This window comes from Diadema antillarum, unplaced genomic scaffold (genome assembly GCF_040938485.1).
Source record: "Diadema antillarum isolate AM-2024a unplaced genomic scaffold, OU_Dant_1.0 seq00000166_RagTag, whole genome shotgun sequence".
Classification (NCBI taxonomy): Eukaryota; Metazoa; Echinodermata; class Echinoidea; order Diadematoida; family Diadematidae; genus Diadema; species Diadema antillarum.
Window position 1 is genome coordinate 2,043,121 of NW_027271236.1, and position 14,380 is coordinate 2,057,500.

The following is a 14,380-nucleotide window of genomic DNA, read 5'->3' on the forward strand; positions in this document are numbered from 1 at the left end:
CTTTGCGTTTTCAATTTTCCTTCTCTTTTCGTATTTTTTTTTCTCAAATTATATGTCACTCGCATCTCTTTTATTGTTAATATGAATAATTTGCCACCAGTTTTGTGTCCTTCTTACTCTTCCCTCCCTCACCTCCATTATTCTCCTCTCTCTCTCTCTCTCGTCATATTTCCCTTCCTTTGTTTTTTGTTCACTATATACCTATTATGTATATATTATATATTTCTGTATATTCCTTTTTCTTTTCACTAATCGTATTTCGCTCTTGTTTACTCTATCATCGTTGTTTTGCCTATTCAAAGTTATTTGCAACTCTGCATCATTGAATTGATAATACTAAATTACGTGGATATTTGCATTGGACGTCTCCGATACCCAGAATATGGGTTGTTGAGTAAAACAAAGTGTCAGCAACTTTCAACAACTGAACCTCATGACATGGTTGCTCAATGCAGAATACAGATTATAGTATACACCTGTTAACGAGTATTGATTGCATGCATTTGCTGTGTGATGTGTGGGGCCCTGAAGGTCCTCCGTTCGTCCATTGACAACTGTTGCTAACGGACGCTACGCCCGTCCCGGCCGCGTTTTTTTTAAAGACGGCACAGATTGGGGCATGGCGCCGCGTCCCGGCCCTGAGCTGGCTGCATGCTTGGCCGCGCCTGCGCCTCGCCTCCTATCACTCATCCGATCCGCCGAGCTCAGCCCGCTGTGCGCTGGTGGAGCTGCTAATCGGCTATATAGTTGCTCGATTCTGGTCTATTATTTGCACAAGATTCATCAAGCCAAAATGTCAAGCAATCTACTGATGAAAGGTGATCCTGTGCCATTTGCAAAGTCTATGTCAAAGCTAGTCAATAACAAAGAATTCAGGTGAGTGCCATATGAACTGAAAGTACTCGAAACGAAAAAGACTCGCGACGTAGACGTCGTAGTCCCACCTGGTGTAGAGTTAGTAATGTTTGCATGATTTTTATGTAGGTCCTAGTATTATTAATGCATAGACTAGATTCTAACGCTAACTGTTAGTGTCTAAGCCATGTTATATTATGTGGATATCCACAACGGTAAGCAGTCACAACATTGCTATGTCAGTATGCATACGAAATTGACATAAAACTTACATGTAATTCCGTACCGTACCTAAAACGTGTAGACATGAATACCTGTGATCACACAGGGATTAAAATTTACCGGTGCTTGTTTTTAATCTTAGCAGCTATGCCTGAAGTGAATGATGCAATCACTTAATTATCAATCAGTTTAGTTACTTTTGTTTGCCAGGTTACAATCAGTAACGTTAGAACCTAGGTTCTAGACGACTAACACCAAATGGCCGAGATCATATTTTTGTAATGGTAGCAGACTCACTTATTACCAAGGTGTCGCGCCTGTTTACCTGGAATTCCTGTCAGTATTACTACACAACAAAGCATCGCTGAGTTGTGATTTGTACACTTTCGTCAAGATGGATATTTGATATGAGTTTGATGTAGAAAATCTACTGGTACTTCTTGTCCAAGGATCCAGGGCCACTGTGAAACTGTACAATGAGTTCAGATTGATTGATGAACTCAGAATATTGATTCAAATTCAAAATACTAAATACATCAAGAATTTATGGAAAATTGTAAATTCAGGCCAAATTGATAAATTGCATATGTTAAGATTCTGTCTATTGTACCTTATTGCAGTGATATCAAGTTCATCGTTGGAGAAGAAAGACGACACATCTTTGCCCATCGTTGCATCCTGGTGTCAAGGTGTGAGGTCTTCAGGGCTATGTTTGCTGAACAAGTCATGCGAGAAAATAGTGGGAAAGTTCCTCTGGTACTGACTGATACAGAGCCAGATATTTTCATGATTGTGCTTGAGTTCATCTACACAAACTGTGCCACCCTTAGTGGAAAAACTGTGAGTAATTTGCTTTGAGGTAGTCTGGTAAAAAACAATATAGTATCAGAACACATGTGTGGGTATTTTCAGCAGAAGACTGGTTTAGTTTTACATTCATTATTTCCTGAGCTGATCGAAGACTCAACATTATTAAGTAATTATCATATGCATCTTGCCTTCACAATCTATTTTGTGATTTATACGATATTCTGATATATTTAGAATATGTATATTGGTTTTTTTTAGCATAAATATGCTTTGTACACTTACTCTTCAAAGAAAATGAATATTTGGTACTTGTTATAGCTGCAATGCATCGAAGGTGACACTGTATTCTCTTTTTCTTTTATCTATTCTTGCCATGCATTTTTGAATTACCCAATTCCCAAGATTAGATATGTTATTTGAATTTCTGTAGAGGTGTTATTTGAAATATTGAATTATTTGATTCTACATAATGAAGATTTTAAAGTTGTTTGACAGTAATGCATTAATCTCTTTTTATTTTCATATTTTCTGTATTCTGTAATGAATATAGATTTGAACATCAATTACATGTATAATGTATGTGTATTACGATATGACATGTTGGGTATATATACGTAGGGTATATCTGTTGGGTATCTCTCTCTCTCTCTCTCTCTCTATATATATATATATATTATATGACATGTTGGGTATATATATGTAGGGTATATCCGTTGTGCATTTTATATATATATATATATATATATATATATATATATATATATATATAATGTATTTCATTCTGTCCTGTACGTTACCAGGTTGTTGATGTCCTAGCTTCCAGTATAGAATATGGTCTTGAGGAGCTGAGGAAGGTGTGTAATGCTTACCTGACACAAAACCTGTCGGAGCTAACGGCATGTGAGACCATCCAGGCTGCTGTGACGTACGGCCAAGACAGTCTCAGGAACACAGTACTGGCTTTCATTGAGGAACACACTGTGGTTAGTTCCTCTATGAAAATGTCTTTGATATGCAATCCTCTTCTTTTTTTTTCTTTTTTTGGTTGCTTCAACCCTTATTTTTCATTCAAGTAAATTTTTATTAGCAATATCACATAAATTCTTTCAAAAACAATAATTTCAAGAAGTCAAGGTAATACACTTGAAAGTGAAAAAGGAAAAAATAAGCAGGTACTTAATTTGTGGAACGGAAATCATTGTGCCATTGGAAAATAGAGGATCACATAAAAAACAGTTTTGTAGAATGTTGACCAGTCAAAAGAGATAAAATTCTTTTGTTACAATATGTTGTATTTAGAACCAGCAATGTTTATGTGGTGTGTCCACTTGCTAGTGCGTTGTCTTGGTTGTTTTGTTTTTGTTGTTGATAGTTACAAAAAAGATGTCTTATTACTCACAGAAAAGAAAGAAATAGAAAATACTTATTTGGTATTACAGAAGCAGTTAGCTGATTTAGCTGAGTTAGCTGTCATATGTAACCAGGAGAACATTCCAAAGTCTGTTATAAAGCCTAATGTAGTGAATGGCATGAATTAAAGGCTATCCACACCAGACATGTTTGTAAAGCATGTTTTGTATGACTTCCAGGCTGTTTTCAAACATCCACGCTTTGAGGAGCTCTCTGAGGAGTCACTGGCTGTCATCTTGCAAAGCAACCGACTAAAAATGGATGAGATGGATATCTTAGCTACAGTCATAAACTGGGCTTTAGTCAATGCTGTGAGTGTTCAGATCCATTCAGTTATAACACTTCCTGCAATGTTTTAACACCTGGTTTGTGTCTATCAAGCTAGAGTTACGAGTCCTACGAGTGATTTCTGGGACTTACAGTCAATCTAAAGTTTTGATAAAACGAGACCGTGTAATGTTTATTCTACATGACAAAGTTCATTAATCTCTACAACATTTCTTGTTAGAATTCCATGTACAGCTTGCCTAAATGTGTATAAAGATGTACAGCTTGCCTAAATGTGTATAAAGACAATATTTTTGGCATTGATGTATGTGCTTCAGAATTATCAGAGATCAGTACATTTGCTACTGGTCTAAGTATTTGGTTCTGCCCATCACCTGACTGTTCCAGCCAAGTTGTCTCTTTTCATTGTGCATCTCTTGTTTTTGACTCTGTATGTGGTTGATCCAAACATCATGTGGTATAGTGGATAAGGCTTTAGACTCCTGAGCAGGAGGTTGTCAGTTAAAACCCTGTCTGTAGTAAATATACAACAACAACAACAACAACACCCCCCCCCCCAAAAAAAAAAAAAAAAAAAAAAAAACATCCTTGGACAAGTATATGTCCCCATAATTTCTTGTGACCAAAATGTATAATTGGTTACCTGGGGTGATACTAGTGATAGGGCCTCTTGGAGCATTGTACTTACACTGAAGTTTTACGGGGGTGAGTAAGACCATGTAATTGCAGAAATTATCAGTAATCATAGAAAAGACAATAATCTGCATTTTCCATTCAGGTTTCAAAGTTTTTAATGTTTCTTTGTTCCCCTCCTTTCCTTGGATCTAACAGACGGTACAGAGGATTCCAACCCTTCAGGCAATCAGCAAAGTTATCAAACATGTGAGGCTGCCACTGCTTAGTGAGGATGAGTTACAGAAAGTTGAGAAAGAAAACGAGACGAACCAAGTTGTACCGGTCAGTTTTTATGTGCGGCAAATATTTCAAACATATCTGGTCATAATGTCATCACTTTGTGCTCACGGTGTCTGGCAATTTTTCATCGATTATCAGGTTTACCCTGTTCTGGCACCATCCAAGTTGCAGGGTTATCCTTGTCCTTTTAAAGTTGTCGTAGATTAGCATTCACTGATTGGTGTGCTTGGGGCTGCACAGCCCCTCATACACGTGTAGATAAATCTCTCACATACACCTGTCCCACGTGTTTGACGAGTTCTATACAGTGGACTCCCGTTACAATGAAGTCCTTGGGACCAGCATTTTTCTTTCATTATATCGAAACTTCGTTATAACCAAACAAACAATAAAACATATACAACAGATAATGTTGAGGCCTGAATTTTCACTTAGTTATCACCGGAATTTTGTTATAATTAACCCTGTTTATTATAATGGGAGTACACAGTATCTAAAAATCTTTTCTTGGCTTACTTTCATTCCTTTGATGATAACACCCGGAATTCTCTTTTTTTTAATACGTTCCAATCTGCTATCATCCATAGAAGAATGTATTCATCAAAATATCCAGTAGGTAAAATTCAGATTCCAATCATCAGTTTGACGGTGATTTCTCTTCTGCCAAAAACAAGAAGGTTGAGCTGACAGAAAAACTAGTTGTTGTTTTTTCTCCCAGTATGAACTTTGATACTTTGATCAAGAGGCTTGTAAAACCCAATTTTAGAAATTGAAAGGACAAACTTGAATTAAAAGAAAAAATACTTTTCTTTCCTTTGAAAGAAAGGTAGCAGAAATTATTTGGATACATTAATCCTTGATAACTGTTTCAAATTGCACTTTTGTTTGCAAAGAGGTATGATTTACATCAGCTTCATTTTTATTTCTCCAGTATTTAAAAAAAAAATCAAACTAGTGATGTAGTCTAACATTCTGTTACATTCTTGTGTCATAAATCAAATTATATTACCAAAGCTTAAAAATCTTAATAATGATAGGTTTACAAGGACTATTTTCATTAAGTCTTTATGATTATCAATATCACCCTATGTTTAGAAATCAACCCATAGAATGCTAGTCATCTCTGGTAACTCATATTTGCATGATTTGTTATACAGGGCCCGACACTAACTTTTTTCTCTGATGGTCCATCAGGGCCACTAAAATCTTCAAATGTGAAATTTTAGTGGCTGGAAATAAAAACAAAGATAGCAATCTATTTTTAATCTTAGTTGCCACTGAAAGATAATCTTCTTGAAAATGTGGTGGCCCGACGTCAACTTTTAGTGGCCCTGATGGGCCGCCGGACCACTGCTAATGTTGAACCCTATGAAATGTTCTAAAGATGTTTGCAAAAGTTTCCTCAATTAGATTTTTTTTTCTTTTGTAGCTAAACCAGCAAATGTACATTGATGATAATGATGAAAATAATGATAATATGATTTTGACAATTGATGCAGATTGAGATGGTTTCTGCTGCCTGGAGATTCCATGCTCTCCACCGGTCAGATGGTATCAACCCCCAGACCAGGTTAAGGAGAGGGACCACACCTAGGGACAGTCACCGTGGCCTGACTCCATGGGAACACTGAGAATTGTCCATTAATACAGAGACAATCTTCTGAAATTGCACCCATCAACAGCTGCATTTGTCCAAAAATTGTCAGTGACACCACAGAATTCAGATGTATTACTCCTCATGTATGCGTAGCAGCGAGCTGGAGTTTCAGTGTCCTCACAAATTATATCTGTGCTGCAGTTTTAGCAGTTATTTCTCGCATTATATTGCTTCACAGTAAATGACCATGGGAGAGACACAAATGTATATTTTAATGATTAACATGACCCAGGGTCAATATGAAAAGTAAACAGATATTCAAGCGTACAAATACCCAAAGTATGCAAGCAGTCAAACAAAGAAAAGGCCATAGTTAGATACATATAGAGCTCCCTTTTTAGTTTCTTTGTAAGTGAATTATACAAACTGCTCGGCAAAATGGTGCTCTTTTAACAATCTGTCATCAGAATTTTTCATCGTAAAATATTCGTTGAGCTGAAATGTTCTAAGAATGTGTCAATTTACTTAGTTTGATAAAAACATTAATGCTTTTTTCCACTGACTGATTCATACTCCCTCATTATTACTTTTTATTGCTAATTCACAAACAGGGAAATGAACAGCCTGTTCAAAGAATCAAGTAAGAATTTTGCTTGCAAAAACTGAAATGTAATCATGTGAACCATATAATTCAAATGGTCTTCAAAAGTACTGTCTTTGTCCCTAAATATTTTGATGTTGAAAATTTGTAATGAATGTTTATTTTTCAAAACCACTAGGAATTTATTCAATCTCAGATGCAGGGTAAGTACAGTACTTATTATCTATCATACGAAACTTGAAAACCACACCATGTGACACTACTAAACTGCAATGTAAAATATATATAATATCTTTCTTTTTTTTAATTCTTTTAGTAACGGTGGTAAGTGTACTCTGTAGAAATGACAAATATGCCTTTTTTATTATCATTATTTTTTTATGTACAGCACAGGGTATGTATGTGTGCACAATTTGTGAATTATGGTTGCCGTTTGAGAACCTCGCTTGTTCAGAGAGAAGTAAATTTTCAGTTCATGTAAAATGTGAAGCCCTCAAAATTCATATAATTTTGGAATGAACGTATCATGAAAAATGTTCAGATGTATATATTTTTGAATTGTATATTATTGACCTTAAAGGGATGGTATAGTTGTGGCCGAGATGACAATTTACATCTTAACTTTTTGCAAGATAATTAGAAACCACTTGCATGATATATTCAAGAGCATACAATTCTCGAGAAATTAAAAGTTTATTTGATGAAAATCGGCTTTGAAATGGCTTAGATATCTAGAAACAAAGAGGTCTCAATAAAAAGTGGATCCCACCTTTTTTTAGGACCTCTTTGTTTTGTTTTTGGATATCTCGGCCATTTTAATACTGATTTTCATCCAATAAACTTTTAATTCTTCTTCGACTTGTATGCTCTTAAATATTTAAGACAAGTGATTTCTAAGTATCTTACAAAAAGTTGATACCTGAATTCTTATCTCAACCAAAACTATACCATCCCTTTAATCATGAATGTATAAATATTCAGCTGCCATTTCGGTAAGCCTTACCAATGCTGAAATTGTTACTGCCATATATATCACATCCATGCAACAAACGTGTATGTAATGCCATACTTGCTTATTTATAATGCCACCCAGCAATTCTGCAGAGCTATTGCCAGATATATGCAAAATATGGATACTGCTATCCTTATGTAAACTATCTTAAATACAAATTGCAGAATCATTGAATAACGGCTGCACTATTAAAATATCTGTATCGCATTTCATTTATTATAATGGATAATAAACTGAAATTGTTTCATTTGTATACTTGTATTTGTGTGAAGAGCTTGTATTTCATTTTCAGATGTATACAGATGAAAACAGACATATGTTAATGTGAAATGAGGAACATTAAGAAACACTACATATGAAAGACAACAGATCAAGTCACGTCAAAAGTTTTCTATGAAAATAGAAAGAAAACATTTTCATATTTATTCATGAATTTTGTGAATTTGCACTCCCATTATAACAAACATGGTTATAACGAAATTCTGGTTATAACAAAGTTAAAAGGAAGGCCGCAACATTTCCGCTGATACATGTGTACATGTTTTTTGTTGTTTATTTCTTAGGTTATAACGGTTATAACTGCCAATCCCAAGGACCTTGTTATAATGGGAGTCCACTGTATGCAAAATTGATAGTGTATCAAAATCTCTCCAACACATTGTATACAATGAGATGACGTCACTTTTCAAGTTTTCCATGACAGTACAAAGAGGCATTTTTAAATCTATTCATCATTTTTACTCATGCAAAATGGATAGTGTACCATATCACTGGTGAGGAAAACATCACCAAGATTTCCATGTTCAGCATTGAGCAATGCTTGATAGTTGTATTTTACATGGCTGGAGATTGTGAAAGAGTAGTTTCATTACCTCCTTGTTATGAGAATTACCATGCCCTCCACACTCCCACAATATGAGTGCAACATGGCACAACAGACTGAGGAAGAGGAGTTATTATACTATGTCAATTTTGCTGTCCCTCAGTTCTAAATACTTGTAAGACTTTCAGTTAGCCACTATTCAAAATGTCAATTAGATTTTTATAGAAATATTATCTTTCATTTTAAAAGATAATTCCATCTTTCTTGTCGAGTGTCACAATTTCGTGGCATAATAACGGACACACATAATATATGCAATGAGACTTCTTTAAAGGACAAGTTCACCTTCATAAACATAAGGATTGAGAGAATGTAACAATATTAGTAGAACACATCAGTGAAAGTTTGAGGAAAATCAGACAATCCGTTCAAAAGTTATGAATTTTTGAAGTTTTTGTGCAGTAACTGCTGGATGAAAAGACTACTGCAGTGTGTGAAAAACTTAGATGTCACATGCGTACAACAATATAAGGAAAATATAAAGAGAATTTCACAAAATTTCATCTTATGAAAAAAGTACACATTCCCCCGACTCGTTACCGACAAATGTTATGGGTAATATAATTCCCCCTGCATTTAGAAAGAGGCAAGTCAAGTGCTCTTTTATTATGCGAAAAAAGTGAAAATATGTTGAATTTTCTTTATATTTTCTTTATACTGTTGTACGCATATGACTCACAAGCTGTAGTAGTCTCCTCATCCAGCGGTTCCAAAACAAAAATTTCAAAAATTCATAACTTTTGCATCGATTGTCCAATTTTCCTCAAACTTTCACTGATGTGTTCTACTAATATTGTTGCATTCTCTCAATCGTTATGTTTATGAAGGTGAACTTGTCCTTTAAGAGTAAAATAAAAGTTTTGCTTCAGTTCAGATAAGAATAATTTATAATAGCCTTCATTGTAGAATCCTCAAATTTACTTTACTTTTATCCATATAGATACAGTTCATTAAATTCATTTACAAACCAAAGATATGCTTGTGGCTGAACGCGAAAAGCAATGATGAATATGTGATACTCGCCTTTTTACCAATAGTAGCAAGATAGCAAGACAGTGACTTGAATTTCAAAATTGTGACCTTATAGAAGTTCATAAAATATATTCATAAGCTTTTATTTTTGCAGGGTTGTATATACATTTACAATGTTCTGCATTCTATTTCCAATCATAGGACATGGAAGGTAGAGTGTAAAATTTCAACATTCTCTGATTACTTCATTATGCAATGCATACAGTCATGTGGTATTAAGTGGTGAATTGTAAGGCTCAATGTAAGCCATCTGTCACACATATACAAATAAGTATCATCTTTGACACCAATATCTACTGATAACCAATTAATAAAAACTAGGGCAATACTAACCCAAATCAGATCCAGAAAGAATCATTGTTGCGATTTGAAACTTCATAGAGTAGAATACATGAGCAAGAGGAAATAAAAGTCCAAATACCAAGTGATGAACATAGCAAGGCAGACACAGATTGTTTACCTTCTGTTGTGACGTAGTGCAAGTATTGAAAAGGAACATGTATGAGCATCTATTTTTCCATTCTGCCTAACTCTAGGATAGAAGCCAAATCTTGTAAAGCCTTCCAGTTTCCACATAATCTTATTTGATGATGGCAGTTGCATGAAATGGCAATTTCTGATTAACGAGAGACTAAATCTACCCTGGCCAAGACCAAGTAGGTAATGCCATCTCTACTGCAGTGAACAAACTTTTCATTAATTAATGCAGAGTACAGTACACTCCTGTTACAAGAGCACAATTATAACAAAATTCTTGTTACAGTAGACTCCCATTATAAAGAAGTTCTTGGGACCGGCAGCTTTCTTTCGTTATATTGGAATTTTGTTCTAAAAAAAAACATAGAACAGATAATGTTGCGGCCTGAATGTTTACTTCGTTGTAACCGGAATTTTGTTATAATCATGTTCGATATAAGGGGAGTGCACTGTACAACAAAGTGAGAATTTAGGTCCCAAAATTACTCTGTATATATCGTTATATACTTCATTGTTTGGTTATAACAAAATTTCAATATAACGAAAGAAAACCTCCAGTCCTGAGGACTTCCATCATAACAGGAGTGCACTGTAGCCATGCAAACTGTTTCATGCTACACACTGCTGTTTGTCATCACTGCAATGAACACAAATTTGATTATATTTCTGCAGTTTCAGAAGGAAAAAGGAAGTGTTTTAAACACTGTGTGATGAACACAGGACACTGATGAAAGGTACACTATGAACACGATTAAGCTTCTCAAAAATTTGACTTATATCAGTCATACACATAGTCAAAGCCAACAGTCCTAATAAAAGTAATGGATGATTATCTCTCACACAGAGGCCCATGGGAAATGATTTACTCCTATTACTGATGGAGTTTCTGGTGCCCTGGTAGATGCACCTTCCTAGGGATAATTTATCATGTTACCACCAATATGACAAGCCGATATGAAAACTGGTATTTTTGAATTCCACTCAACATATATTTCTCTTCATAGTATGTGCTATTTAAAGCAAAGTTTACTGATATTACGTACATAAGTAAAGCACACCATGTTCTCAATATAGCTATATGCCCAAATCACTTAAATTCCTTGTGGAAAATTCCCACATGTATTTCAATGGCAAAAATATATGGGAACTGAGAAACCTCAAAAAGATATAAAAATAAAATGACAAAGTGAGAGAGGGATTCCCCAGCTGGTGAAGTGAATACTTGACAAAAAGAGATTCTGCAATAGAAAATCTTGATGTAATAACTAACTTTTCCTGTACCAATGAAATCATTTAACTTTGTTTTGTTTTGTTGTCTCTCTTTGTTTTCTTACTGATATATTCACATAACTTATTCTACAAGTACACTGCACCTACTTTTTGCCAGATAACCCACCACGATAACAGGTAATTTCGATGCTGTCATTTTTTAAAAAATATGTTTTTTGGGTTTGCAATGAGTGTACATAATTTTCCTGTGATTATCACGAAAGTAAATTCAAATTCATAAATGACAGGCTATCAGACTTAACATATAAACATTATCTCTCATAAACACTTGTTGTCATGTAGAGTTTCCATTATATCAGTGTTGCCACTCTTGAGTCAGCCTCAAATTAGAGTGAAGATAATGCCAGAGTATTTGCTTGCATAGGGGAGAATAGCACAGATTAGTAGAACTGACTAAAACAATTTTTTACATCAGACAGATGCCCTCTTCAAACTATTACTAGTCCCCATGTATGCACTTTCCGACAAAGTCATTCATTATTTAAATGAATTCATTATTCAAAAAAGTAAAGAAACGAATAAATGTAAAGGAAAAGAAAGCTGTAGAAGACTGAAATTTGAGAACACTTTAAAAAGAATCTTTTTCAAAAGAAAAAAAGGGAGACATTACAAGTGATTGTGTAAAGATAAGACAAGATTGTCTACAGACAGACTTTAAATCACATGTCACCAAAAACAGGAAGACTATTGGCACGCCATCATTCAAGTCGCTGGTTCGGTCCTACAGAGATTTTATATTAAATTTCAACGCATTGCCATGTTCTTCATTCTCATTCTCACTAGCTGCGGTCACACTATGTAAAACTACGCCTAGTTTAACTACCTGGTAGTTTGCTTCATAAAGTTTAGGTGGTGCGGCTGCAAACTTCTCAAGAAGTGGAAAGTCTTTTGCTTCTCGTGATAGATATGCATAGTTTTGTGTTGTGTGACCGCGCAGGGCTGAAACTCTGAGAAGTTTGTTATGTGATTAAACCCTTTTGATGTTTTTTACGCACAGTGAACTTTTTTGCATGCTGTTTGCATCCTTTTATATTCAAGAAGGCTGCAAAATTTTTGTCTGAGTGGAGCATGCATGTTATCTATGGGTAGTTTCACATCACTCAAACTACACTCTGGTTTGTCTGTTGTGTGATCGCATGCTCAAACTTTGAGAACTTACCGGGAAGTAATCTCATATAGTTTTGCACAGTGTGACCACATCTCATAAGAATATTTACTTTGTAATGCAAAGCTGTCTGTGTGAAACAAATATGTATTTAAACTCTGAAACCACAATCATAACTTACAAATTGCACCATTCCTCCTTAAATAATTCTAAATGCATTGTAAAAGTTTGGCTAATTAGTTGAGATAGATTTCAAAGCACTGTAATATTCATAAGTTAATCATAGTTGCAATGCACACAAATACAATCTTAAGTATGAAAAAAATATTTACATTGAGTACATAAAAAGCTCAGAAACATTTGTACAGTAATCAAATGTTTAAGACATACCAGGTTAATTTTTTTTTTGGGTCATGATGGTAAAATTCATATGAATCATATTTGAAATTCAATTTGCAGATTAAAAAGTTGATGTTTTCTTTAGGTATATCCAAACAGCAAGTGTTAACTTGAATTTATGCCATTACCTCTTGATGCAGTGTAAAGTTATACCATCTGTTTCTGTAAAAGTGGATGTTTTCGTGCGACTAATTTTTCGCGCTCAGCCTGATAAGAAGAGTTTCGCGTGTTTTTAATTCCGCGGAATCAAGACAGTAAAGTACGGGAACATATTGCAAGCAAAAATATTCGCATGCTTTTATTTTCGCACTAGTTTCTGGTTGCGTGAAATGCACGAAAATTTCAACACCACAAAAATTTCCACTTTTACAGTAGTATCAACGGAACCAACAAACTCTGTGATCAAAACTTCTTTAATAAAATGGCCTGCATCCACACACAACTGTCAAAATAATGTTTGAGCAGAGAGGTGGGAAACCATGGCTCCCTGGTTAAGGTTTCAAAACAAATTGCACATACAAGGTAAATTAGCTAAACAATAATCTGGCTTTATTCATATCACTGAGATTGTGTTTAGTGCTCCTATGAACGGTGATCACAATTGTGATGATGATGATGATGATGGTTATCATCATTACTTTTATGAAGTATTATGATCCATCTAATTTCTTCACAAACCCACATTTGAAGGGTTAAAAAAGAAAGCAGCAGACACCAATTTTCTGAAGAGAGTTATACATACCAGAACTATGTAGCCAATTCTGCCTTGAACACAACAATACTATGTGCACACTGATGATATAGTTCACAAGAGCTTGAAAGTAGCCTCAAATACTTGGCTACGCTCATTTCAGATGTTGAAAATTAAAACACTTTGAGAATTGTTTTTACCTTTCAAGGAGTATCACATACAACTGATGGATATTGTATAAAAAGGGATGCTTGTGCCAATAAGAGTTTGGTCTTTTCAGCACTCATTTTGAACATTATTGCTGAAAATTCAGAAATATTTACTCTCCATCTATGATACCACAGGCAGCAGTCATATAATTCAAATCCAAGGACATCAGGGAATATTTTTCCAACTCAAATTTGATTAGCAATTTTAGCTGATGAACAGTATTTCAAATGGTGTCCTGTACATTTCTATGGAAGAAAACTGCTACACAAAAGATAGTTTGCATTGCAGTGGTGTACAAATGCATAGCAAATTGCGATGCGATACCAGGAAAATTATTCCCCGGACAAGCTTGTGGTTTTTGAAAGTATCTCTCAAAATGAAGGCCAAACAGAGCCTTCCAGCTGAGCATGTATTCATAAACCAGCCTCAACTGCCACTAAACATCCAGCCATCACACCCCCATCCCAACCTAAGTTCACCATTTCTTGTCATTGATTGGCTCACGACCGGAGGCATTCCCATTGTCACTGATGAGAGGTTCCGTCTCACTGATGGAGGGATACTTGTTCCCCTCCTCCTTGGG

At 35.1% G+C, this 14,380-nt stretch overlaps 2 protein-coding genes across 2 annotated transcripts in view; one reads left to right on the forward strand and one right to left on the reverse strand.

Moving 5' to 3' along the window:
• Positions 1 to 793: 793 nt before the first annotated feature.
• Positions 794 to 6,131, forward strand: LOC139728132 (BTB/POZ domain-containing protein 19-like). Its single transcript, XM_071639092.1, has 6 exons — positions 794 to 876; positions 1,698 to 1,917; positions 2,688 to 2,870; positions 3,477 to 3,608; positions 4,417 to 4,542; positions 6,000 to 6,131. The coding sequence occupies exons 1-6, from the start codon at positions 794 to 796 to the stop codon at positions 6,129 to 6,131; spliced, it is 876 nt and encodes a 291-aa protein (XP_071495193.1).
• Positions 6,132 to 14,233: 8,102 nt separating this feature from the next.
• LOC139728133 (cystinosin-like) overlaps positions 14,234 to 14,380 on the reverse strand; it is a 19,447-nt gene continuing 19,300 nt past the window's right edge. The window contains exon 8 of the mRNA XM_071639093.1: positions 14,234 to 14,380. This exon is cut by the window's right edge and continues 113 nt beyond it. Coding sequence (XP_071495194.1) covers positions 14,273 to 14,380 — 108 coding nt within the window. The 3' untranslated portion in view covers positions 14,234 to 14,272.

Coding starts and splice junctions, on each gene's coding strand:
- LOC139728132 (XM_071639092.1), top strand. CDS start 794: ATGTCAAGCAATCTACTGATGAAAGGTGATCCTGTGCCATTTGCAAAG. Junction 1,918..2,687: donor CCACCCTTAGTGGAAAAACT/GTGAGTAATTTG, acceptor GTACGTTACCAG/GTTGTTGATGTCCTAGCTTC. Junction 3,609..4,416: donor ACTGGGCTTTAGTCAATGCT/GTGAGTGTTCAG, acceptor TGGATCTAACAG/ACGGTACAGAGGATTCCAAC.